General features: G+C 42.3%; 1 protein-coding gene and 2 long non-coding RNA genes across 11 annotated transcripts; 1 reads left to right on the top strand and 2 right to left on the bottom strand.

The window, feature by feature from the left end:
* Window positions 1–15: 15 nt before the first annotated feature.
* On the bottom strand, window positions 16–27,998 carry HMGN3 (high mobility group nucleosomal binding domain 3). 9 transcript variants are annotated; one of them, XM_083431226.1, is made up of 7 exons: window positions 27,509–27,998; window positions 10,661–10,711; window positions 5,743–5,772; window positions 4,651–4,698; window positions 2,213–2,326; window positions 1,995–2,094; window positions 16–1,691 (listed from the first exon to the last, which is right to left on the bottom strand). In XM_083431226.1, the coding sequence occupies exons 1-7, from the start codon at window positions 27,521–27,523 to the stop codon at window positions 1,678–1,680; spliced, it is 372 nt and encodes a 123-aa protein (XP_083287352.1). In that variant the 5' UTR covers window positions 27,524–27,998; the 3' UTR covers window positions 16–1,677. The 9 variants fall into 9 exon arrangements, with proteins under 9 accessions (XP_083287352.1, XP_083287349.1, XP_083287351.1 ...); XM_083431223.1 differs by lacking the exon at window positions 27,509–27,998 and adding an exon at window positions 18,252–18,356; XM_083431225.1 differs by having other exon boundaries at window positions 16–2,094.
* Window positions 8,201–10,654, bottom strand: LOC310673199. The gene is made up of 2 exons (XR_014508899.1): window positions 9,991–10,654; window positions 8,201–9,722 (listed from the first exon to the last, which is right to left on the bottom strand). It is a non-coding gene; the product is annotated as an uncharacterized lncRNA (long non-coding RNA).
* Window positions 16,189–19,663, top strand: LOC310673210. The gene is made up of 2 exons (XR_014508912.1): window positions 16,189–17,705; window positions 18,404–19,663. It is a non-coding gene; the product is annotated as an uncharacterized lncRNA (long non-coding RNA).

Raw genomic sequence — 27,998 nt, 5'->3', positions numbered from 1 at the left:
TAAAGACACTAGGGGTTAGGTGATAATTACTTCATTTATTGACTGAAACATGCATATATTCCTAGACATTATGGCCACCAGCACAGCAATGAAAATAAATGTTATGAAAAGACAAGAAATATTTTCCCTTCCCACTCTGCAAACAATAGAAATATTCAAGTTCCAGGCAAAAAAATAGGAGAAAAATAGAGAGGGGGAGATGACCAGATGCTAATAATGGACCAAAGCAGTGTTAGCATGGGCACTAGAAATCATTCAGCTTGTTTAACACCACCGTTACAACCCCAGACCTTTTCCAGCTTCATCCTCTCTACCAGGTACCACATGATGTTGTTTAACCTCCATTGACCACCATTCCTCCAATAAAGCAGGTGGAATTGCCAAATAAGAGATTAAAAGCAGGAACATAACAGAAATTACAGTGGCATAATCTCCAGTGTTTACATGGAACAGGGGTTTGGTTAAGAGGAGATGTGAAATCAAAGCTGCATCTCGTAAGCGATAAAGAAATTGAGTTTCCAAAGCTCAGCTTCTGCTGTTACAGTGCTATTTACGTTGAAGCAGGAAACAAAAATGCTGGAAAAAGACCCCTCGCAGGCATGGCCAAACTTGGCCCTCCAGATGTTTTGGGACTACAATTCCCATCATCCCTGACCACTAGGTCTGTTAGCTAGGGATGATAGTCCCAAAACATCTGGAGGGCCAAGTTTGGCCATGCTTGGCTGGGCATTTTAGACCTTGTGCTATAATGTCAGACCTTGGACCCAGCCAGCCATGTATGGCAGCCAACCAGGGCTCAAGAAGCTTTCTGGTTTTGCATATGCAGACACAACTTCTGAAATGCCTGGCAGCCTACAATGTATGGTTGGTTGGCTACTTACGGCACAACTTGTCGCAAGCTGTGCTGGTCTGCATATGTGAATCTTTTCGCACAGATCTGCATGTATTATGAGTGCTCCATGGAGATCACACAGCGCTTTGGCTTTCACCTAAAACCCACTTAGTTGGAATTATTTTGTATTTTAAATCCTCTGGTTCTAAACAATGCGCTGTATTGCCAAATTATTAAGTTGTGAAATCAATGGGACATATCTTCTAAATAAGTGTGCTTAGTATCCTCCCAGCCAGAGCGAAGTTATCTATAAGGCAGCATATCTCAGATTTAGTGAAAATATTGGGGGGTTATATTTGCTGGCAAGGAGACGTCGTTATTGTCAACAAATGAAAAGAACCCAAAAGAGTCAGCAGGTGGCCATTATCTGTACATGTTTCATTAAAATCGCATAAACCTTAAGTACAAAAACACCACGGATTATTGCTCTAGAAAAAACCGCAAGAAAAACCCAAACACCCACGGTAAAAACATCACCATATGCACAAGACGTACATTTCTGAAAAGCGAGAATATGGAATGCTGGTCCAACCTTACAAACACTTTTTCCCCTCCCCCAATGTTAAGCTGATACTTTTTAAAAACTTGGCAACATTGGGGATTTCTAGAAGCGTGGGTATGGAAGGAGGGAAATGTTCATATACAGTTTGTCAACTTATTTTAAGTCCTAAAAAATTAGCATTTACAAAATACTTGATAAAAATATCTTTTAAAAGTTGTCTAGAGGTACATAAAATCATCCTCAAATGTTCATGTCAGTTCACACGCACTTGTCATCTACTGATTCAGTTCTCTGTACCTGCAAAAAAAGGAAACGGAAAAGAAGGTTTTGGCAACTGACCACTACATGTAAGTCTCTTTTTTTAAAAAAAGCAGCACAACCAATATGCAATCTTTCCTTTTGCAGTATTTGTACAGCCCAGTTCCGGACTTTTAAACACTGCATTGATATAGACAGGATATCTATAAACTTACATTCATTGGTTCCTGATTTTCAAAAGCCAGAGAAGCCTTACCTGCCAGCTTCAATTGTTCACAATGAAAAGCACCACACTACTATCTGCCTCTATTCACTGCACACATGCAGATTGCTCTACCGTACCCTGAACTTTCACTGTTTCAATCTGCCCCTTTACTGACAGTGTGCTGGGTGGGGCACCTCTGGATGCTGAAACACTAACAGTGGAGCGAGAGATGCGGATCTGTAATAACATCACGGGGCAATAAAAAGAAATATTATGAACATGCTTGCAATGGCTGGAAAAACCGAATTACAAAACACAACTGAGTGAATCGGCAGGAGTTCTGCGCGCCAAGTACCTCTTCAGTGTTACTTTCACCATTTTCAGACGGTGCAGTACCTTCCTTTGCCGCTTCCTGCTTTTCATCCTTCTTCCCCTTAGCACCTTTGCTGGCCTTTGCTCCAGGTTCCTTCTGGAAAACAAGATCAAACGGAGGGAGATGGATTCATTATAGAACCGAGAAAGCTCCCCAGCAACTGTGAGCACTCTGCAAAAACCCATCAGAAATAAATCACAGAAAGCTCTCTAGGCACATTCCACAGGCACCTGGGGTCACATGGAATCACAGAATTGTAGAGTTGGAAGGGCTCTGAGGAACATCTACTCTAACCCCCTGCAATGCAGGAATAGACAGCTGTCCCCTATGGGGATCAAACCAGCAACCTTGGCATTATTAGCACCGTGCTCTAACCAGCTGAGCAATTCCTTTCCGCCTCCACCCCTCCAGGTTTTGTGTGAAGAGGGAAAGGTACATATGGCAGTCCAGAAACGGGATTGGCGTACATGCGTTTACACGCAGGAACCCGAGTCAACTAGGCCGCTTTTGTCACCACTTCTGTGGAAGACGACCAAAAAACTACAAGGTATTTTAATCTTGTGCACTGAAAATATTTTGGCTTAATCTGATGGTTCCAGTAGAGAGGTAAGCTTATCTATCTATCTATCTATCTATCTATCTATCTATCTATCTATCTATCATCTATCTATCATCTCAGGAAGTGCCTATATATTAAGGACTGGCTAATAAGAACATGGAATATGCTAGAAGGTGAAACTCCAGACAACTAATTATCCACACTAACACTTCTTGCATGACAGCTGGGGGTTTTCAGGGTACAACAGCCCTGCAGGGCGGTTAAGTGTTTTGCCTTGATTGCAGGTTGGAGGACTATGCTGAGAATAGCTTACACCAGCCCTATAATGTAGCCAACTGCAAATATTGCAGCTCAGAGGTGGGCACCCTCCTTTCAGGCCAAACCAAGCCATCGCTGTATGCGGGGGGTGGGGGGTGGACTATATATATATTTACAGGGCTCCAGAGCTATATACAAATATGTACTCGGCTCGCCAAGTGTCCAGTAATTTTTGGCTTGGGAGAAAAAGGCGGAAGGCAAAGTGAGTTTAAGACAGGGCTGAAGTCAGAACAGCTGGAAAACAACTACATGCTCTATCTAATTAGGATTTACCAAACTGTGTGCAGCCCTTAAAAGGCTAATATAACAACACAAATTACTTTGCCACGACGGTATTATTTATATCCCGCCTTTATTTCCTGGAACTCAAGGCGACACACACTTCCTCCATTTTATCTTCACAACCCTGTGAGGTAAGTTAGGCTGGTAGTGACTGGACTAAAGTCACCCAGTGAGCTTCATGGCTGAGGGAGCATTTGAAACTAGGCCTCCTCAATCCTAGTCTGACATGCTAACCATACACAACATCAGTGCTGCTCCACCTCTGTGAAGTACTGGGCATTTATCCCAAGGTAGCAAAGTAATATGTCCCATCGCTGCAACCATTTCCATTTGGGCAACAGGAATTCCCCTCTCCATTTGCTCTAGATGTTCCCCTAACTCTCCAGAGCAGATTTGGGGAGGGTGCAGGGCGCATGAAAAGGAAAGAGGGGAAGGCGGAAAGTCCCTTGCTCTGGCGGGATGCCCATTCAAAGCAGACCTCTCATATCTGTGCTTTTCGGTTTCAACTGACACTGGCTGACAGCTTAATTGGGAGACTGTTACAGCTCTAGACTCTAGAGAAGCGGGATATCGTTTTTCTTGGGGCTCCTTTGAGTGTGGAACGGGCTATAAAGCTACTGCTTATTAGGCTTAAATCTGATGGAAGGGAGGGGGCGCAGAATTAATCTCAGGAGTGTCCATTTTATTTTTGCACCTTGTGAGAATTAGATGTTTTTGGCTTTCGTGACAAAATAAAATTTAAAATGTGGTATAGGTGTACCAGCAGTGAAGAACTGCAAGGTACTTACTACGTAAAAGTAAAAACTATTGCTAATTTCTTTTCCAGAGACATGCTCATGCACTCATGGAAGAGAACTCATGCCAAATAAAGTCTTATAACTTTAAATATTGCTAAGCTGAAGAAATTGATTTACCATTCCTTTTCCCATAATTATATACTGTGTTTTCACCTCTGAATGTTGTTAGTATCTGTGCTTATAACAATACATTATGTGACAACTATCCCAGGCTGTGAGCCTACAACTCAGGTTGTTTACTGTTGCAAAAGTTTCACAGAATTGACCCACAGTTGCTGCCTTTTCTTATGTTAATCCTACATTAATTTTAATTACTTTAAGATGTAATGATTTAATTAACTATTAACAGTTATAACCCTCTATTCATGTTGGGTAGACTGAACAAGATAATATAGCGGCACAGAGAAAGCGCCCAGGAGGCAGAGTAAAACAAAAAACAAACCACTGTTAAAATAAATTTTTACCTTAGTGGTTTTTCTTGGCTTAGGCTCAGGTTTTGGTGGAGCTGGTTTCTAGGAAAGAATTTCAGACAATCCAAGCATTAGCACAGTTGCTACCAATTGTTTCTTAATCTTTCCCCTTTCCCCACTTCTTAACATGTGACACCAAAGAAGCCAGAGGCCGTTTCTACAGATAGGCTTCAGTCAAAATTACCTTCTATATCTTATCAAAATGTCTGAAAGTCTGGTTCTCTGCACATTATAGATGTACTGTGAGAAACAGTTTCCCGTGATCTCCAAAAGAGGTTGCATTTCTCTCTACACACACACACACACACACACACACACACACACACACAAAATGACCACACATTTCTTTTCTGGAAAGGATATAAGGAGCCAGCCAACCAACACAACATGTGAGTTTGGTTATTTAGATTCCTGTGAATCAGGGATGGGGAGCCTGTGGTCCCCCATATGTTGATGGACTCAAGTTCCAATCAGCCCCAGCTGACATCGCTGATGGTCAAGGATGATGGGAACTGTAGTCGAACAACACCTCGAAAGCCACAGGTTCCTTGTGCCTGCTATAAATCTCAGAAACTTTAACAACTAGAGTTTAATATTCTTTAATGACTGGGGGCGCACTCCAGATATCCTTTACAGACTTTGGAAAGTGACACATTTCATCCAGAGGAAGGGGGCCACAAATAGTGGAGCTAGTTCTACTAGCCTTAGATGAGAGAGGCTGCAAGAGTTTGGCTGAGTATCTAAAGCAGGCTCAGGAGTGCTGATACCCAACATTGGAAGATCTGTTCCTTCCAATATGCTCTATGTGCATATTTGTAGGTAAAATAAATTATTATAAAAATGCTACAGATCTTGTGCTCAGACCAAAAGGAAACAAAACCCTTCGTAGCTGTCCCGGGGCTTCTTGCTGCTCAGGAAAGTTTGATCGTTCCAGAGGCCTGATTTACATTCAAGGATTAAACACCAAATCTAGGTAACATTGGCTTACCACTCGCCACACGGCATGGCCACTGCCACCTTGTCAAGCTTGACATGAGAAAGAATGTGGCTTCCTATCTACACAAACAAGCTCTTATAAATACTTACAGCTGACAATCTTGCAGATCGTCTTGTTGGCTATAAAAAGGAAAGAAAATATCTTTGTAGATTTGCAGCAGTTCACATCCACACAAGGCAAAAATCTGTCACTCATTTGCCAACAAAATAAAATGTACCTGAAAGACAACAGAAGTCTTTATTACCAAATGCAAAGGTCTTTGCATCCTGAGGGATTATTGTTTTACATGTACGCGATGTACTTGCTCAGCTTATTTGCTTACTGCGTTTTGGAATCTTATCTTCCTGTTTGTTTCTCTACGGTTGTGAAAACCTCTTGTGGCAAGATCAGTGGAAATTATTTCTGGGACTGTGCTCCAAGGCACATTATGAACAAACAAAATCTGAAACCCCCATTCCCAAAGCCCAAGTAAGAGTGACTTGGTGGCCTTTGGAGCTTTCTAAAAATAATAATGCCGTATTCTTTGAGCACCCAAACACTGGGGAATAAATAATGCACACCTAGTAAACTAGACTTTCTTGATGTGGAATTTGGATTCTTTTGCAACGGAATCTAAAGAGTCTTGATGCTAATGATTGAAATTTGATACTATGATCAGAAAACATCAGTGCTGACACGGAATCTTTAATTTACTGCTCCTTTTGTAAACTGGAAACTGGCAGGAGAGGATCTTGAAAAGTCGTAACTTGTAAATAACTGGTAGAGTTGTGTGGAAAATCTGAGAAAAGTACAACCATGATTTTTAAGGGGAATTTGTGGCTTCATGGATTGGCGAGTGAAACATCAAGCCACACATTCATTTAGAGGAATTTTGAATCGGAAGTACTTTTGCTTTCCTCTGTGACGTAAGTCAGGCCAAACTTAAAACAACCATGTACTATTTGTTTATTTTAATTAACGCTTTTAGAGAATTTATTGCAAGGCAATGAACAATAATATAAAGTTCGGCATGAAACAATGATATCAAAAACACTCCAATAAAATACTAAAATAATAAAAACGGGGGGCAAAGATACAAACAACCCAAGGTTATTAAGATATCACCAAGTCCAGCTGTAGAAAGCAAACCCATCAACTGAGCTCTCCTTCAAGAAAAAGGCCGTGGCAAAAGGCATGTCTTCAGGTGAAGGCCAGCTGTGGTCCTACGGTACACAGGCACCACCAGCACATTCTGCTGTTTTTCTGATCTAACAAAAATGAACCATGATGGGGACACGGTCCCACCCATGGAAAGCCTATTGGAAGCTTGAGAAACTGCCAGGCATGGTTGAGTAGGAGGGAGAAAGTCACATTCATCTGGGGAGGGGACATACACAGTACTCCTGCGTCACCTAAGAGATAACCCTTCAGGGGTAGCTCTTCACAGTGCTAGCCATCTGTTCACATGCTATAAGCAGATGACAATCTTGGTGTAAGCATCCCCTGCTCCGTGTAGCACTGTCAGAACTGACAGGGCTGACCACACCTTAGGGAACAGGAAAGGGAGAACACTATAATATTAGTATTTGGTGTGCCACCTGAGGCATGCCTGTAGCTTTTGTACCATGTTTGTGTTTTCTAGTTGAGGATTTTCTCTTCCCCCTTCCAGGCTTGGGCATGCACTGGACATTTCACTGGCAAAGCAGCAATGATGTGATATGAGCACAGGACTGGGGTGAAAAACACATTTTCTTTCCTAAATGCGTGCATCTCAATCTAGTAGGCTCATACATGGTTGCACACATGGAGTTGCACCTGGAGGAGCATGTGCAGAAGAAATTCTGGCCAAGTCTGATGTTTGTGAACTACTGTGCAAGAGCTAGAGGAATATCGTTCAAGAGGTTGAGAAAGTTTGCTTTCCTCGCACAAGTATCTTGCACTGTCAGGAAAGCTGCTGCTGCAAACTGAAGAGGCCTTCTTCGCCTTGCGGAAGGGCACCTTTTAGCACACACAGACCATAAATTTTCAGCTCCAGAACCAAATTTCTTTAGATGACATAAATAAGCCTGCGCAGCGCACTGAGCTCCAGGTCAGAGTAACGAAGAGAATTATTCTACTTTATCACACCAGTGTCAGCCTGAAGTAACATTCCATTTTTCCAAAAAATGACAATTTCATTCAGCAGCTATGGTTAGCCTTTTACTCGTGTTTCAAAAAAAAGTATATTCTTCTACACAGTCATCTTAAAAAAACATCAACTACCCAACACAACTTTGCCTCCAGCCAATTACCCTCACATGCTTCACAAATTTTTACATTTCTCATTTCCACAATTAACATTCAGGTTTTTTAAGTTCAAATATGCCCTCTAGAGAACATTAAAAGTGCAAAAGTGCAAGAGAGGCAATTCATTGTTAATTATCCCAGGCACTTGGTTTTGTAAATAAAATTTGTTCTTTCAGATTGGTAACTTCTTTGAAAATAAGGACATTCATACATTGATCCGATCAGGAAAAGCATTCCCTTACTGCGCGTAAGTAAATCAAATGTTAGCGAAAATGCCTGCAGTTTTGAGACTAGCGTAATGCATCGATTGCTTTTAAATGAGTGTAAGTGCTAAAAGTTGGGGTTTTTTGTTGGCTACTTAGGTCACACTGTGTCATCTCTTATACAAACGTATCCTGCACCCACCTGCTATCATCTACACTGGCACTAAATGGACCCTTGTATAGGCGTTAAGGTTGCACAATTCTGCAAAAAGTTGTGTCTAGGAAGCTGTCAAACCATTGGTCTATCTATTCCATACTGTCCTCACTGACTGGCAGCAACTCTCCAGGATTTCGGAGGGGACATTCTCATCCCCAAGTGGAGATGCTGGGGATCGAACCTGGAACCTTCTGCATGCCAAGCAGATGTTCTGCCACTGAACTATGGCCCCTACCTGATAAATACAGTCTGCATGGAACTGTATACAGTGTGCCTGCAACTAATGTGCGTTTTAACTTGCGTGCATTCAGATTTATGTGCTTGGCAAAAAAATAAAAAAAATAAAAACGGGGATGGGCATTTGGGGGGAAAAAGTCTTTGGCAATCCCACTTGCACCCAATGTGTTTAAACTATGCATTATTTTGGCTTTAGCTGCAATCTCCAGAATGTAGCCCCTGAGTAAGTTCCAGGCTTATAGAAACAGGAACAATGATAAACTCTCACCACGCTGCTGCTTTCTACCTACCTGTCTGATTTGCGCAAGTCTATCAGCTGTGCTTCCCAGGAAGAAAATGTTTTTAAAGAGTAAGAGAAATGCAAAATAAGGCGGCTGCTGTCAAAAAACAACCTTAAGATTATGACTGGCAGCAGAAGCTGCTTCAAGCTGCCCCCCAAAGAGATCCAAAGCTGGAGACTGTCCCAGTCGTAAGGAGCAGACCAGGGCATCCAGGCTGCCTCAGACCAGTGAAGTGAACAAAGGCAGTGCCAGACGGAAGCGAGTTCACTTGTAGAGCAGACATGCCCTCAGAGTTACGTCTTCCAACTCAACAGTGCCTTTGTACATATTCTCAGATTTAGGAGACAGAAGTGGGAACTTACAGAATTTAAACAGCAGCACATTATACTGCCTAGTGATATCATCATCATTTATAAGCTGCTTTTAAAGCCAAGCCTTCCCAAGGCATTCAGACAACGTGTCAACGATATACGATCCATAATAAACAGTACGAGTCTCAGCTGAGCTTGTATATTCCATGCAGACACAATCTGTGCCATGCTAGTGAGAAAATTAGTGTAATAATAAATAATTAGAGCTTGGTTCAGTCTATTATCATGGCTGCAAGTACCCTACAAGGAATAACAGGACCAGGTTTCTCTAAACAAACCCACACCCCAGTGGCACACAGAATTTCCAAGATGCTGGTCACTGATCTTCCACATCAAGTCTCTTTTAGCTATTAAGAGGCCCACAAACTTCCATAATCTGCTGTTGTATCTGGGTCCTTCTTCTTCCTCGTTATATATTAATAATAAAGTCATGCCAGACAGGATAAAACAGTGGCTTTTTCAATATCTTCTGTGTAAATGAACTTTCTGTAATAGCTTTTCTGAAGAAGAAGAAGAAGAAGAAGAAGAAGAAGAAGGGGAAGAGTTTGGATTTGATATCCCGCCTTTCACTCCCTTTAAGGAGTCTCAAAGCGGCTAACATTCTCCTTTCCCTTCCTCCCCCACAACAAACACTCTGTGAGGTGAGTGGGGCTGAGAGACTGTGACTGGCCCAAGGTCACCCAGCAGCTGCATGTGGAGGAGCGGAGACGCGAACCCGGTTACCCAGATTACGTGACTACCGCTCTTAACCACTACACCACACTGGCTCTGATGTGGCCAGAAAACAGATTTTGCCATATCAAGATTTTCACTGGCTGCCACAGGCTCTGCAGAGTGTCAGACCAGGGACACCTGAAGATGCCAGTGATTTAACATGCATGCAAAGGGAGTGCTCTCTGATGGAGCTAGACCAACCAGCCGCCATATGAAAGCAAGCAATACACACACACAATCTTAGTGTTTAATTTCTCTCTTTTCTTGTGGCTCTTATTGCTGAAAATATATTCAACCAGTGCTTGTAGTATAGTATTTCAGAATCGAGGAATCTATGCAGAAGCACAGGAGATGACGTTTTGAAGGTCTGCAGTTTCCTGTCGCACTCTTAAATCCAGCAGAAAATCAGACTCAGCAAGCAAATTTGTTTTAACTTGTGTAAATTATCAGGTCACAGGTGTGTGTGTGTGTGTGTGTGTGTTTTGTTCATTGACCCAGAATATGAGTTAGTCATTGTACTGTTAACTTTGAATAAGAATGACACAGCGCACAAACTATTTCAGGCCTGACTCACCCCTCACAGATAGTTGCATGTACTAGCGGATAAGTTGCACTTTGGCTACATGTGAGCTAACTCTACTGTCTCGCTAGTATTTTGTCTTATAAAGTCACCAATTTATAAAGAATGGTTCAGAAACGAAGAAGGGAGTCACACTTGCCTCTTGTTTTGTTAGTTTCGCGGCATCCTTGCCTTCAGCACCCTCTGGAGACTAGGAAGGAAATGATAGAATTTAGTTAGTTACACTACATTCTACTTCCTTAAATCAGACAAGCAGGATAGAAATAAGAAAGCAAAAGCCAAGAATTACACATTATTCTATCCCTCTAAAATACTACTCTTATTTTAAGTGCTTTACGTGTTTCAGAGCAGCAGTGATGAGCGCAACCTTGACTTCATGGTGAAACATGATAGCAATAGGTTGCTCTGTCTCTAATACACACATTTTAATCAGGGATAGAGCATCTGACCTTGCCAGTTTTAAAAACATCTCTGAAGCTGGCTTTGCATTTCCCATTAAAGGTAGTTTTAAATTACACATGAAATAAACTGCCTGAAATGCTTTCAAAATTCACTATTTAGTTTTAATAACAAACAAGAGTCAATCAAAATACCTGTCAAATGGTAGCTCAGCAATTGCGTTGCCTAGCTCTAGGGGGTCAGGGTAATGGAGTGCAATTGCAAAATGTATTTAAACTTCCCTCAAGAACAGACAAACACTGAGACAAGAAAAGCACAGGCTAAATATGTATTTCCCTTGCTTCTACACATGACAGTAACAGAACATCGCTTTAAACAAAATGGCAGATTTACAAGACGGCATTCAGACACATCCTGAAGGCGCTTCAGAATTCCCAGGCTACAACCCCCGTGCTGAAATCTTGTCTATTTAAGTTTTTCATTGTGGCAAGAATCAGGCTTTCCCCAAGGAGACGACACTGGCTGCCTTACAGCCTAAAAAAGATGGCACTCATATGCCTCAGCTGAGTTTCCAGCTGATTAACAAGGTGCGTTCATAGAGGGATGCAACAGCTGGAGATTGATATGATAAGGGAATGGAGTGGAGCCTTGAGGCTTAACCTAACAAGGATGTAGAAATCTCTTGGAACACCAAATGCTTCGCTTCCCACAGGCATGGGCTCCTCCAATATTAAGAGATCCATGAGGTAGAAAAGACGAATGGACCAAACTAAGGCACGGGAATTGATTTTCAAATTCATCCTGCCTCTCATGTAGGCAGCCATGAGGTCGCCCCATTTTCCCCAGGACACAAGTAATGCCTCCGGCAAACTGACAAAGGATACAATCTAGGACTGAGTGATGCCCAGTTTTCAACATCGCAATATATCACCAGCTAAATAGATCACCAACATACCACAATGTCTGAAATAAGGATGTAACTATGTAGAGGCGGATGGAGTACAGTTGTACCTCGAAAGTCAAGCCGAATCCATCCCAGAAGTCCGTTCAACTTCCAAAGCACGGCTTCTGATTGGCTGCAGGAAGTTCCTGCAGCCAATCGGAAGCCGCGGAAGCCCCGTCGGATGTTCGGCTTCCAAAAGAACGTTCAAAAACCAGAACAGTCACTTCCGGTTTTCAACCATTAAGGAGCCGGAACGTTCGACTCGGGAGCCAAGGTACGACTGTAATGTCCTGGCAACTGCTACTACTTCGGGGGTCTAAAACTGATACATTTTTACTTACACATATTTTTATAACTGTTATTTTATAATACAGAGCAACAGGGCAGCAGGAATCATGAGAGAAAGGAGAACCAGCTTCACAGAGTTTCCCACATCACATTTTTTTTACATAGCACACAAACACATTGTGAATTACGATCTATTGCCATGTCAAATATTATGAAACCCTATCACGATGTGGACTTCAAGCCGATTTTGGATGATGTATTGATGCATTACTGAGCACCACTGCAATTCAATACTCAGGACTAAGCTCAGTGGGAGTGGCCACTGGGTAAATAACAGAAGAATCATATACATGTCTACTTAGAAGCAAGTCCCACTTAATTCAACGAGGTTTATTCCCTTGCACTGCAGTCTCAGTGACTAACATCTCATTTACAGTTTTCTGCTAAAGGGAGACCTGAATGCCTCAGCAAAGAAAATTGAATTAGGTTTCTGTTGCAAGCCGCAATCCTAGAAAGTGAGCACATCACTCTTTAAAACTGATATGCTCCAGACCCTGAAATGCTTTGGGCCATCAGGGAAAATATAATGTAAATTAAAATTAAAATGGCTTCAGAAGAAGACTCAGCGGCAGCTTCAAGTAGAACAACCATTCAATTACGCATGTACAGTATTCCAGTTTATTTTACAAGTCACTGTAGAAGAGAAGTGAAGAGAGAAGTAATGAAAACAAGTAATCAATAGAATCATTTTGAGAAAGGAGCTGAGGGAGCAATAGGCAGCTCAGACACATGCATGTACAACAGTTGATTTCTCACTGCTTGATTACTCAACCTGAGCGAGCCTGCAAAAATGAGAGCAAACAACGTCTCTTATTAGTGAAGCCATGAAATGAGACTGACGTTGCCTGGTCTATGCACACTTCTTGCGCAGAAGTAAAATGCCATGGAGTTTAGTGGGGCTTATTCCAGCTTAGCATGCATAACATAAACAGGTTTCCTTGGTTTCTCTAGCCAAAGCAACAGTTTTCAACCTTGCCCACTTTTCAGTATTTTATCATGAGCCTACCGCAGAGGCTTATTTTGTTTAACTGAACCCCAAACACCAAGGTTTGTTTATCATCTAACAAGAACTGAGCATGCCATGGCAGTTACAAGTATGGTTTACAAGCAGTAAAATTCTTAAACCAGCATATATTTCGATTCTGGTGGATGGCCCAGTGATTAAAAAAATAATAATCATTTTTTTATTTGCAAATTTAACAAGGAAAGAGAACAAAAGGAGGGAAATGAACTTCGCGGAGATAACGCATGCTTACAAGGCAGACTTGCCCAGTGATCTGGAATTGCACGTTCCAGGAAAATATAGGCCTGTGTTTTGTTTTCCAAATCGTGGCTTTTAAAAATAATAAAAACACCTGTGATTTTACTGTGTACAGTCTTTTACAATGTTTGTAAGCTGCCACTGGGCGAGATATATTGAAAAGTATGCAACACAAATAAATAATAAAATAAAAAGATAACCAAAGCCTACATTTTTAGAATTTACCAGTGTGTTCTGGTTTGTTTAAAGGTTTCGATGGATAAAATGAAATTTCAGAGGCAAAACCTTAACGAGAGAGAGAAAGAGAGAGAGAGAAGAAGAAGGAACTCTACTGAGTCCCAGATCTGGAATTATTTTAGATTATTAGATGTCAGCTGCTCAGCAGGCAGGGAAAACAAAACTGAAATTAATTCACAGGCACCAGCATCATATTATTATTCAAATGTTTAGAAAAAGTGCATGGGATATTATCCTGTCCCATGGTAAGTATCCTGTGTGCTTTCCCTCAAAAATGGTCTCCGATCAGCCACACCAGTAAATAGGGCAGATGTGATCAGTTACTGCTATGTTTGCACTGACTAGGGCGGGAGGTGAACTTAGCTGTTCTCAGCTCCTGCCATCTTTATTTTACAAGCAATCTCACTGATTCCTTGACCTTCCAAATCAGCCAGTAGTCTAAATCTCAGACTTCCACAAAGGAACTTAAGGTAGCATATAGTTCATCCACACAAGAATCCTATGAAGGGGCCAAGATCACTGTTCTAGAAGTTTCACATCTTAATTTCACATCCCAACACTATACCACACTGGCTCTCTTGAGCCAATGTTAAAAATACATTATTCTACAGATGTCATCATACAAACATCTCTAAACCTTACACAAAATACTTCCAAGTAAGTATGCAAAGGAACGAAAATTTAGGCTGCAGTCTTATGACCATAAGGGTAAGAACAAACGCTTCAAGAAAAAAGATTTCCTTTAAAAAAAAAGTTCTGCTATATAGACTGTAATGACATATATACTGTAACAGTTTAAACTGTTTAAAGATCTACTGTATTAATATATTACTCTTGATGGAAACCACAAAAGAAACAAAATGTGCAAAAGCCCCTTGTATAGAATTAATGCCCAATTTCTTCAAGGTTAATAACTTAGTAATAGAGAGAGAGAGAGTGCAAGTTAGGAGATTTGTGCTCCAAAATGCATGTTAATAAAAAGCCTTAGTAATAATAAAAGCTTCATCATAAGCTGTGGTGAATATTTTATTGTGGCAAACATTTGGTGTAAATGCCAAAACTTGAGGGGCATGAGTGGAAGGAGGTGAAGGGTGAAATTGGATTCTCTAAGACACTCTTATCTAATTGTAAATTATTCTTTTGCAGAATCTCCTGAATTTAAATGCAGTGTTGCTATGAGCCAGTGACGAGACAAAATGTATTGATAAGCCTTGCCTTATTAACTGCTTCAATTACCATTACTGCTGACTGAAGGGGAAAAATATTCCCAAACCAGGCCAATAGCTCAGCAATTGTAGGTGTAGAAAAATGATTTTTAAAATACAATTGGCATGGCTGCTCTCATCCTCTCCAACACAGAGAAAGACACAACAGAACTGAGAGAATATTTTGGACTTCTGGCTCCTACAGTTCTAAGCATGTGTCTAGTTTTCCTTTCCTCCTTTTGTTCCCTTTTAACTGCAAAATGAAAATGCCTCTTATAATGCTATCCAAGGCATGCCTACTCAGAAGTAAGTTCCCTGGGGCTCAGTCCTAGAGAAGCAGAATCAAAATGGCAGCCTTAATGTATATTCTGACCAAATATATTTTGTAAACTCGGTACAGTATGCTGTCCACGTTTTGTTGAAGCTGTGATTACTCGTATCTGCTTTTTCAAAAGTTATTTATATAGTAGTACAGTATTAGCAAACAGATTTCCCCACCATCTGAAACATGAAAAATTGGACGTTTTCATAAAGATTTCTGAGTTGTTGTGCACAATTAAAAATCCTGCACCTACATTGGTCCGCATTTCTAGGGAATTCTTTCCTAAACACCACACTTCACAAAAATAGACAGACAGACAGTCTAACACAGGTAGTAGAGATTTCTCCTAATAACAGAGTAACATGTGAATAGGGCTTCTATCTAGCCTATGAAATACCTTTAACAAGTCCATAAATTTATTCCAAGCTTCTAAAGTAGGCATCAGAATTATGTATGTATTTAATATATGTATATTATGGGGTGGGGATTGTTTAAATGTTCGCCCCAGAATTTTGACTAGCACCTCTGAGCATGGCAAATAAACCATAATTATTTTTTTAAGAAACCAGGAGTTTTCTCAAACCACACATTCAGTTTTCAGAGTGGGATGATAGATCAAAAGCACTACCACAATACTTTGTATTTCAAAAAACCAATGGGAATCTCACTAGTTTGGTTTGTTGATATACTGGCTATTGCTCTCCGTGGGACATAAAAATTCTGCAATCACAGAAAGCCTAGGCAAACTCAACCAGCTTTTTACTTACTATGGACATTCTTCCTAAAACAACCCATGAAAATTACAAATAACAATGCTACTGTGTGACTTTTAAACATCAGAAAGGTTTTAAAAAGTATTAAAATAGAACAATTATTAGCATTCCATAGATTCTGAAATATTCAATGTATGTATATTGTATATATCAATTACCTAATAAGCATTAATACAAGCCCTCTTTTTCGATGTATAAAAACTACATGCTTGCATGGGCTCAATAGAATTTTCACATTTAAAATTTAAACAGCAGCCTTTACCATATCCTGTGATTTGAACTGGATGTTTTTTTCTGATCCGCCCTAAATATTTACAGTGTGATCTGCTTTAACATGTTTGATTTATTTTGGGGAAGGATTAAAAAAATAAAACACTCCAAGCAGAAGGTATATAAACAGTAAATAGTATTTGATTCAAGAATAAAGAATGCACACTTAAATGTAGCTTAAGTGTAATATGTAAACAACAGGATATGCTTCCATTCCATTTTAGCAATTTGAACAATTTTAGGTTTGGTGCTAATCTGACCTGCACAGCCAATTAGGTAAATTTACAGTATGAATTTGAGTTTGGTTTAGTATACGCACTTGTCTGTACCTCTATCTAAAAATCAATAAAGCATGTTATACGCTCTCTAACATACTACCTAAGAAAAACATCCAGAAAATCATCAGTTACAACTTTAGAGCTTACACAATATTGTCATTGCTGCTAACTGTTGATGGAAGGAATAATCTTCTTGAAATAGATTTCTTTCGGTGGAAAAAAAAGGGACTGGAATGGAAAGTTTTCTCACCCACATCATTGGTTTGTTTTGAAACACCCAGATCTTGATTTAGCTAAAAAGCTAGTTGTGGCTACGTCCTCCCCTGGCTCAGCGTGGCTCCCATGTCACTCCATCACTGCCAATATCCCGCTTCCACCTGCTAAAGGTGCAGGTGGGCAGGAGATCCATTGGTGAGAGCCAATGGGAGGCCTCAAAAAACAGGGCATTCTCAGGGTGGGGCTGAGCTAGCTGTGGATCTGCTGGCTGCCAAGCTGGTCTCACTGCCATCATGTGACAGCATCAGACCTGATCAGATCAATGCCCTGCCCCTTCGGCTGAGGACACTATGAGCAGCAGAGATGTGGCCATGCTGGAAAGCCCAGCCAACACAAGGATTCCACCCTTAGTCAGTACAAATGTTTCCCAGATAAGCGCTTCTTCTCTGGCATGAACGATTGGCACTTAATTTCTTTTCAAAGTCCTTTAGAGCATATGTAGGCCAAAGCACCTCTCTAGACTACTACCTTTTGTATTTGTACCTTATTCTAGTACAGTGGTACCTCGGTTTACGAACTTAATCTTAACGGAAATCCGTTCTTAAACCAAAACCTAATGAGGCCTCCCACCGCCGGTGCCCTTCCACCGTTCGGATTTTGTTCTTAGACCGAGGTAAAGTTCACAAACCGGGACACTACTTTCAGGTTTGCGGAGTTCGTAAACCGAATAGTTCGTAAACAGGGCTGTTCTTAAACCAAGGTACCACTGTAGTTTGAGACTTTTGAGTTGCAACCTGTGTCTTCATACTAAATGTGCATACCGTAATAAAATGTGCTTCAACAGCTTCCATTAAATATGTAATGACATCTAAGAGAAGAAAATATGAGTATGAGACCATGGACCGCAGCCTGCCCTGCACCGTAAGAAGCAGGTAAGTGAGGAAACCCGCTAATCCAGCCCTTTCTTCCTTGGTCCTGAACACTACCACCAAGAAGATACCTTATTCCCTGGTTGCTTCCACATAACAGGATGTTCACCTCTGCCGTTTATTTAGTGGCCAAGCCATTTCTCTGGGTAGCATGGCCTGGCCAGGAGGCATGGGGTGAATAGTAAGGCCACACATAAAGTGAGCCGGGTTTTGGTAACAGTTTGAATAGTTTAATTTTTTTTTTAAAAAAGATCAGGAGTGGCTTGCCAAGTTGAGCAGGGCCCCAAACCTGACACCAATGCCGGGAGGCGACTGATGCAGCTCTGCCCACTAGGTGAGCCACTCCTGAAATATAAAAGAGGAAAACACATCCAGATAAACCTAGTTTATATTGTTTCCTTACTCAAGTCATTAGTTCTCTCAGTTCAGCTTCTGGATTCTAGGTTTACTGCATCCCTTCTCTCCGTCCTGGCTTCTTTTCTCTGATTTTTAGCTTTCTCATTTCTTCAAACAAAGGTCAAACGATACTTATCAGCTTTACTTATATACATTATTTCCGCTCCCTATTCCAATGTCTTGGCCAATCAGAAGGGCAGCCGAGTTCTCTGTGGGTTTCTCGCTCCCACAATTTCTTTGCATTCTTTCCCAGCCCCCTCTTTTTATTTTACTGTTTCATTTCACTCTTAATTTTCCTTTTCCAGGGCTGAAAATTTGACCCTCCTGCAAAGAGCAAACTAACTAAAAGAAACCATTTTACAATCAAGAACAAAGCACACAAAATGGCTGAAACAGTTTCACTCCTTCACAGGGAAGATTTAAATTCTAAAAATATGCACTGGAAGCAGAATGATAATTTTCTAATCCTTAAGAGGGTAATGTCAACATCATGAAGTGACACTTTCCTGAAATGAGAATGAACTAGGCACTAATGCTTAATACACTGCCAGTCCCATCTTATGCACACTGACTCAGAAGCAAGGCCCACAGAGTTCAATAAAGTGAGGCCTTGGCCTTGAAGAGTCCAAGAGCAGAAAAACAGTGGGCAATGTGAGCCAAATTTCTTGTTTACGTCAATACAATCTATCTATCTGTGTGTGTGTCACACAAAGGAATGTATGTGCAATTGACAGCCTTCGCTGAAATAAACTGGGCAACATTTCTGGATGTGGAAACTCCACGTTTGAGGCAGAGCTCCAACAGCTGCAGGAAATTTTTGGATCATGGTGACATAGCCACATGACTTGAAGACATCAAAACACACGCAGGTTCATACACACCGGGCTACAAAACAAAAACCTCCGGGCACATCAACACCAAGCTAAAAACCTGACACTATGGATTTTATTGAGATAAATCGCTGCTTGCTCCAAATCACTTCTGTGAGCAAAACTGAACTACCCCTCCATCTCTTTCCCCACCCCAAAATCTACTCCAGAGAGGTGGGGGGGGGGGAATCCCAGGGCAGATTTGGGAGCACATCAGGGGAAAGAAAGTAAATGGAAATTCCACTGTGCCTGCAGAATTCACTCTGTGCACACAAAGGATTTGTTTGGACGCAACCCTATGAATTTCAAGTGTCTTCCCAATCCTGATATACAGACTGATCCTAGTTATTAGTTTATTAGTTAGAAGTCAGCCCCATGGAGCCCCAACCCTCAATGGAGCTTGCTCTTCAGTAGAATATGGATTGTAGCCATACACAGTTTTAACCCCCTTTTTAAAAAAAAAAGCACTCACAAAAACCACAACCCTTTAAATCTTTGCTATATTTCTACAGCCAAAATTATCTATTCAAAATTACTCCATGAATTATTCATCAAAAGAACAGAGAACAACAACAACAACAAAAAACCTACTGAGGGGAGCGAGGGGGATTTAGTTTTGTTTCAATTAGTTTGTTTATTTGTTATAGTGGTTCTATGTATGTTTGCTAAGTGAAGTATAAAAGTGTACTGCAACTGTATCAGTGTACTGTACTTTATCCTGCAGATAACTTCCACCGCTTTTATATTTATTCTCGAAAGCCTAATAAAAATTATTATTAAAAAAGAGCGTGTGCACCCTCACACACAATTGATTGCAGGACACAGAAGAAACCCCTGTGCCTCCTCGGCACTGTACCTGTTCCCTTCCTGATCCGTCTTTGCCCTTGGAATCTAGCCTGGTAAATTCAAGAGATCCAGTAATGGACACAGGACCAACACTTTTGAAGCTCAGAATCATAGAATAGCAAAGTTGGAACGGAGCTTGAGGGTCATCTAGTCCAACCCCCTGCAATGCAGGAATCTTTGCCCACAGGAGGGCTCCAACTCACGACTCTGAGATCCAGAGTCTCAAGCTCTACCAACCGAGCCAACTCTGAGAGCCAACTAGGACCTGGGAGAACAGGATTCAAATCCCCCACATGGTGATTGGGTAACCTTGGGCCAGTCACTCACTCTCAGCCTGCAGGGGGTTGGTCTAGATGACCCCCAGACCCTTTCCAGAGAAATAAACAACTACTTGACTTTTAGAAAGCATCTGAAGACAGCCCTGTTTAGGGAAGTTTTTAATGTTCGGTGTATTTATCATGGTTTTAATATTATTATTATTATTATTATTATTATTATTATTATTATTCCGATCTACAATTCTATGATTCTCTCTCACAGGGTTGCTGCTGTATGCTGCCTTAAGCTCCTTGGGAGGAAATGTGGGCTATGAAAATAATAAATATAATATAATATAATATAAATAAATTTGAAACAGGTATAACTTGTGCACAACAACCAGCAGTACACCACTCAATACCCAGCCTCCAAGGTCTATTTACAGCAGGGAAAGAGAACCTGTGGAGCTCTCCAGATATTGTTGGACTCCCAATTCCCATCAACACCAACCAGCATGACCAGTGGTCAGAGATAATGGAAGTTGTAGCATAACCATAGATTCCCAAACTCAGACTTACAGGCACAAAAAGGCCTCAAGGTTCTAGGTGGTGATCAAAATGATTGCTCTTTATCAAAATATATGCATTTGGTTTGCTGCATCTTCTGTTAGACAAACAATATATTTAAATTAGGGCTGCGACCCAGTTAAATATTTTTAATTATAAGTTGTATGTGTTTAATTGATTAATATATCTACCAGTTAAATGTGCATATAGGTACAAACATTAAGTTATGCAGGAGCAAAGGGCTTCTCCACACATGGAAGGGCTTTTTCATGTTTAGTGCAAGATCCTTTTGTGAGAAAAAGACGACTAAAAACCAGAGGTGTGTTTCCACTTGTAAATAATATTTCACAACGGTTCACAAAACAACACCTCTGTCTGCTCGCCTCTACCTGAATACAACCTAGTACAGTGGTACCTCGGCTTACATACGCTTCAGGTTACATATGCTTCAAACTACAGACCCCGCTAACCCAGAAATAGTACCTCGGGTTAAGAACTTTGATTCAGGATGAGAACAGAAATTGTGCTCCGGTGGCGCAGCAGCAGCGGGAGGCCCCATTAGCTAAAGTGGTGCTTCAGGTTAAGAACAGTTTCAGGTTAAGAACAGACCTCTGGAGGAATTAAGTACTTAACCCGTGGTATCACTGTATTTCTGAAACAAGACAGAGGCACATTTTCTTTGTTTTTAGATAATGCACACACATGCAATAGCTGGCATCATTTAAAAGAAGGCATTCCTCTTGTACGTGTGAAAAGAGAGAATCCCTCTTTTAAGATGGTGCTTGCTAATGCAGTTTTTACCAACACTTGCATTAAAAACTTCTGCTGCCCTGATTAATAAAGAGGCACCATTTTAATGAACAGAGCAATTACATACTGTTGATTTTCAAATAAAGTGCAACTTCAAATCTCAGCCTCGCAGCCTAGATCCTCAGAACATGCTTCAAAAGTTTCACTGTAAGCAATGGGTTCAGACAACCCATAGTTTAGCTTGGGTTCCACTGAATTTAATGAGGCATTAGTCAGAATTTAACTCAAATCCTATTGATTTTAACAAGAACCAGGTTCAAATAACTTTAGCCTGGATCCAACCCCATGCAATTCAGTCCTGGGTAACTAAATTGCGGTCCAAGAATGAGAACAACAAACCAGAGGTTACAACTGAACACAGTACAGCAAACGAGCTTTTGTGAAAGCATATCTGAAGCTCCTGAGTAGGCACACGCTGCTTTATCTTTTACTTTTGCTTCCATGTCTATAAAGTTTAAACACTACCATTAGAATTGTGGTCTTTTTTTAAAAAAAAAAAAAGCAAACGTCCCACCATTTTTGGTACGTTTTTAAGGACTGCCCAGGGGTAGGTGGATGCAAAACTGCTGGATATTCAATGGCAGAGGTGTAAGTTATGATAGCACTGCTTGACTGGATTACAAAACAAGCAGCACACTTAGAAGCTGACTCTGGAGAGGTGATTTCCAATGTTGCAGAGTACAGAACATCTTTTCCCCCCCTAATCATTGCACCTTTATTATTTTGTACCATTGTTTATTTTATTTTATTTTTAATTTTTTTTAATTCAAAGTTATAAGAAGACATATTATCCAAAAACATATCCCTCCCCCATTTTTCCTCCCTCCCCCCTCCCCCAGAGTACAGAACATCTTGAGGTGTATAGCGGAATGCCAGGTCGTGAATATTTTTAATACATTTTATTTATCTATTTTGTAAAGCAGCAGGGAGTTGGGCTTCAGAAGTCACCCAGCTTTAGTGACATTCCACTTCTACGTATATTAATCTCCAGCTCCCCATCTGAGCAATTTGTTTTACATAAGTGCTCTTTTTTGATCTAGGCCTAACAAGCTCAGCTTTCAGGCAATTTACCATTTCTCAACAGCAATATCACCAATAAAGTACCTCAGTGGAGGCAAGGACAGAATGCCCACAAAACCGCTTCAATCTGCAGAGCTGGCTCTGTTACAGGTGCCACATAATACTTGTTCTGCATTTGTAAGAATTCAAACTTCCAGTGAGGAAACACTCAAACTTTGGAACTCCCTGTCTACTGATATCAGGCAGGCGCCTTTACTGTACAGTGGTACCTCAGGTTACATACGCTTCAGGTTACATCCGCTAACCCAGAAATAGTGCTTCAGGTTAAGAACTTTGCTTCAGGATGAGAACAGAAATCGTGCTTCGGCAGCGTGGCAGCAGCAGGAGGCCCCATTAGCTAAAGTGGTGCTTCAGGTTAAGAACAGTTTCAGGTTAAGAACGGACCTCCGGAACAAATTAAGTACTTAACCCGAGGTACCACTGTACTCTTTTTGGGCGGCTGTTACAAACATTTTTGGTTAAACAATCCTACCCAGATATGTAGAATGTTTCTATGTGTTTTAATGTGTTGTTAGCTTGTGCAGATTTTAATTATCATTTGAGTGCTTAAACTAATTGTTTTTAATTATTTTTACTGATAATTTCATTGTTTTATTCTTTTTGTAAACCACTCTGAGGTTTCTTTTTACTACCGAGGGGTATATAAATTGTATGAAATAAACGAATGAAGCCACAGTGAAGAGGAAAGTAAACTGCAGTGTGCATGCAGTCTAATTTGCATTTTACATACACATGCAAGTTGCAATTCTAGTGACACTCAATTCTTTATTTCCCCATCAGGAACTCCTCCATCCTAGATGCTGTCCAACAGAGAAACGTGTGTGGTTTTTAATCTTTCTGGAATGAAAAATCTGAAGGACTGAAATCTGTTTTTACTATTTCCTCTGGTTTAGAATAATCTCTTCTTTATTTGTTATTTATAGTATGACGAATGTGTATATTATCATGAATGCCTTTTCTATATTTACAATAACATGTTTGTTTGTTTTTAAGTGGTAGACAGGGATCCGCTTACTCACATGATTCTATGATTCTATAATAATTTGATCTGGCTTCAACTGGCTTCAGGATGTAACTCCAAGAGAGCGTGGTCAGAGAGTTGGATGGACAAAGACAGAAAGTAAACTAGTGGGTGGGTGATTGGAAATCAGGGATTGCCCCCTCAATGTACCTGCTGTACAGCAGATAGGGGAAACCTAAAAGACTCCCAACTCAGATCAGTGCCAACAAGCATGGCCAGTGATCAGTCCAACAACATCTGGAGAGCTACTGGTTCCCATACATGCAAAACAGGATTGCTCTGTTCACTATAAAGATCCAATATTACACCAGGAGTTGATATTTTCAGGTAGAAAACCCTAAAAACAATTCAATGTGCTTGCTTTACTAGTGAAACCTTCCCTCCGCCAACCTCTTCTTTAAAGATAACATTACAATGACTGAGGGGGTAGTAAATAAAATGTTTTTAAAAGAAAATGGTCTAACAACAAATCATTTAAAGCCATAACATTGGGTGGAGCTGAGTTTAAAGAACCACAGAGCATCTGAAACCAGTGGCTTGCTCACACATAATGCTGATCTGAAGCCATGGTTTGTTGTTGGGCTTACACAAACATCCATTTTTTTTAACCATGGCTTGGCATTATATGTAAACCAAGCACTCTTCTTTAACCATGGTTTGCTTGACCCCCTTTCCCCAGGAGCTCACTAAACTACAAGAGCGTGAAGCAAAAGCTGGTGGAAATCAGAGCAAACTTTGGAGAAACAAGCCATAGCTTGTTTTTCTCTAGAACAACTCATAGTTAGCTCACTGTCTGTCCAAAACACAACTTAGTATTATGTACAAACCATGTCACTGTCTGACTTAAAGCTGCATTTGCATTTAATGTCACCTAACCAGACCTGCAGTGACACGGGTGGTGCTGTGGGTTAAACCACAGAGCCTAGGACTTGCTGATCAGAAGTTCGGCGGTTCGAATCCCCGCGACGGGGTGAGCTCCCGTTGCTCGGTCCCTGCTCCTGCCAACCTAGCAGTTCAAAAGCACGTCAAAGTGCAAGTAGATAAATAGGTACCGCTCTGGCGGGAAGGTAAACGGCGTTTCCGTGCACTGCTCTGGTTCGCCAGAAGCGGCTTAGTCATGCTGGCCACATGACCTGGAAGCTGTACGCCCGCTCTCTTGGCCAATAAAGCGAGATGAGCGCAGCAACCCCAGAGTTGGTCACGACTGGACCTAATGGTCAGGGGTCCCCTTTACCTTTACGTTTACCCAGACCTACAAAGGCAAAGCATTAAAAACAAATTTCCCTTTTATGTACAGCAAATTATTTCCACAGCGCTGCTGTTAAGAGTTGTGTTTGGGACAGTAATTTATGGTTCTACTGTACAAGTTCCCCAGTTACTACAATTCTGAAGAAAGTAAGATAAAACCCATTGGGCTCCACCATAAAACCACCAAGTCCTGTGTCCAAAACAGCATAACCTCACCCCTCTAGCTTAATATGTCACATGACAAGATTTCTTTACTGGTCGGTGCAAAACACTACTCATATAGCTTCACAGTAAATCTCAAAAGGTTGGCCTCTTCCAGTCTTGGTGACGGCACATTTGTTCTGAGCATTATATATGAAAGGGTTTTGGGGAAAACAAATGTTCTAGTGCAGTATTGGGCTATAAATCCCATACTAAAACTCTGGTTTACTTAGTGCTAATTCAGTGTTTTCAGTACAGCAGCAGACATGCGAAAGCCTAACTGGAAAAGCTTAGAGCACTGATCCTTCACTGTATTATAGTTCAGTAATTGATAGGTTTCTTTCTGCACAAATACTTTGTGTTTGATTCTTCCAGTCCACTGATGGCTAAAACTTCAAAATATATCTAAATACCATTTGAGTTGAAATCCCTGGCTCTAGAGTTTCATACTTTTCTTGATAATATGGTTATCTGCATTCTTTACAGTCGTACCTCGGAAGTTGAACGCCTTGCAAGTCGAACGTTGTGGCTCCTGAACACCGCAAACCTGGAAGTTGAGTGTTTGCAAACGTTCTTTGGAACCCAAACGTCCGATGCAGCTTTCGTTGCTTCCGATTGGCTGCAGGAGCTTCCTGCAGCCAACTGGAAGCCGTGCCTTGGTTTCCGAACGTTTTGTAAGTCAAATGGACTTCCAGAACGGATTCTGAGGTACGACTGTATTACAGAGGGAGATAAAAAGAGGGGGTTGAGAAGGAAAGGACACAAGCTGTTAAGAGACAAGAAAAGGCACCCGAAGCCAGGTTTATTGGTTTTACGTTGTCAAGTTTGGATTTATTCTTCCTCTTGTCAAAACTGCACAGCATGCTTTGTTTCAATGTTTTAAACAACTTGCTGACCTTAGAAAACCATTGGCACCTTTTATTCAGATATTAACTTCAACAGAACCTCTGTAGAAATTCCATTTCTATGTAGAGAAAGCCGCTCTTTTGTGGCACTGCAGACTCCAACTCCCAACAGAGCCAGCTGGCATGGTCAATGGTCAAGGTCCTGGGAATTGTAGTATCAGGAGTGCCACAGATTCCCTATCCCTTGACTATGTTGTTGTTGTTTTGGTTACACATGCTTATGTTGGATTCATGGACTTGCTAACTCCTCAGCATTTATCCCGTAAAGTTCCCAGCCCCAAATTTCTTCAGGGCACCATTTTGGGGAAAACAATATATCTTCACGCTCTTTTTAAAAAAGGTGCCGGCACTCACCATGAAGTTGTTACAGTAAGTGTCACACTTTTAACATTTAACTTTTGGGGGGCGGGGGTACCCTTGAGTACCCCCAGGAGGAAAAAAGCACTGCCTCCGACCATTTCAGCCCTGCCTTGCAGGCTTCTGGGTGAAATGCAAAAACAACTGCCTGCCAGAAACAAGCGCATCGAGAGATAGGGAAGGAACATACCACCAAATCCAAGCGTACGGGGGAGGCACGAGATCTGAATTTGGGGAGGGAGGGGAGTGCAGTGCAGGGGGCGCAGGAAATCCCCAACAGCTGCAGGAGAAGGAAACGAGACATGGGCAGCGGAGGTGGGAAACTCTCCGAGGCCAAGCGGCGCATCGGCGGGGAGGCCTCCCTCTCGGCTCCCCTCCTTCCTCCCCGAGGGTGCCGAGCTCCTCCCCGCCGTCCAGAGCGCTCTCCCTGGGTGCTCTTTGGAAACTCTCCGTTGTTATTGCCGCCTTCGTAGATCCCCGGCAGCCTGTGCTGCCCAAGGCCGTCGATGCCGCCTCCTGTCCTGATTGACACCGGAGTTGGTACATACGGGGTCTGTCACGGGAGGCGAGGAGAAGGGTGTCGTTTGGTCTAAATATGGCTTTTCTGGTCTGCCCCCTCCCCGTCTCTCCATGTTACCTTGGCGCCACCACCATTATCAAGGCTGCAAGGGAGACAAGAGGCAGGCGCTTTGCAGGGGCGCAGGTCCCCGAAGGGGGAGGGAAGGGGGAGATGCACAAAAACACACACACACAATAACAACACACAGAGGCAGTTTGCACAGCCTCCCGCTCGGAGTTTGTCAGCAGCCAACTCTTCCCCCGGCGGAGAAAGGAGCGGCGGCAGCAGCAGCGCAGCAGCCGCGACGTTGCGCCAGCGAGCGCGCAAGAGTTGTGGCTGCAAAAGCAGCTCCGGGGACAACTAGATAAGGACGGAGCGAGGAGCCCACACGGCTGGTTGTCTCACACACACACAAACAAACACACACACACACGCCATTAAAACGTGCAAGACGTCGAAGGCCACACGCACATGTCACACTACAGAGATCTCCCAGCCAGCCCTCTCTTGCAACAGGCGCTTCCAGCAACAACAACAGCAGCAACGCTGAAGTCGTGCACGACCCGCGCGGCCTCCCGGAACCACGCAAATGCCGCGCGTTGCAAAAGGCTGCGTTTTCTTTTTATGATGCGTTTCTTTCCCCTCGCCCTGCCTCCCTCTAACTCAGACCTGGAGGCGACCTCCACGCACCTTTCTTTTCGGCATGATGTCCCCTCTGCGGGCCGCCGAAGAGAAGCGACGAAGACGCGACTGCCGCTATTGCTCGCTCGCTACTGCTGCTGCCGCTGCTGCTGCTATGACTGCCACCGCCGCTGCACAAGCGCAGATCTCGCGTCCTCCTCCGGCGGTGCCTTACGAAATGTCCCCGATCCGCGGCGGCCCCAACGAGCAGCGGCGGCGGCAGCAGCAGCGGCAGCAGCCTGGGCGCTCTCGGAGGAGCCTTCCTGGGGGCGCAAGCGGCGGCCTCCACCCGCTGCCACTAGCGACCGCCCGCCTCGTCCGGAGAGCGAAGGAGAAGCGCGCGCATGTGTGCGTGTGTTGGGGGGGGGGGATTTGCACACTTCTGGATCGCGATTGGCTCCCCCGTTCGGTAGCCCCCCCTCCGCCGCAGACGACTAGCGAGGGGAAGGCCTTGCGGTTCAGATGCAGGGCACGCAGGGGCGAGGCGGGATCCTGCCAT

This window comes from Podarcis tiliguerta, assembly GCF_965153285.1.
Source record: "Podarcis tiliguerta genome assembly, chromosome: 3".
Classification (NCBI taxonomy): domain Eukaryota; kingdom Metazoa; phylum Chordata; class Lepidosauria; order Squamata; family Lacertidae; genus Podarcis; species Podarcis tiliguerta.
The sequence above is the reverse complement of the archived record's forward strand: the minus strand, read 5'-3'. Positions and strand labels throughout refer to the sequence as shown.

Coding starts and splice junctions, on each gene's coding strand:
- HMGN3 (XM_083431222.1), bottom strand. CDS start 18,341: ATGCAAAGAAATTGTGGGAGCGAGAAACCCACAGAGAACTCGGCTGCC. Junction 5,773..10,660: donor CGAAACTAACAAAACAAGAG/GCAAGTGTGACT, acceptor TCCTTTTTATAG/CCAACAAGACGATCTGCAAG. Junction 4,699..5,742: donor GATCTGCAAGATTGTCAGCT/GTAAGTATTTAT, acceptor ATTCTTTCCTAG/AAACCAGCTCCACCAAAACC.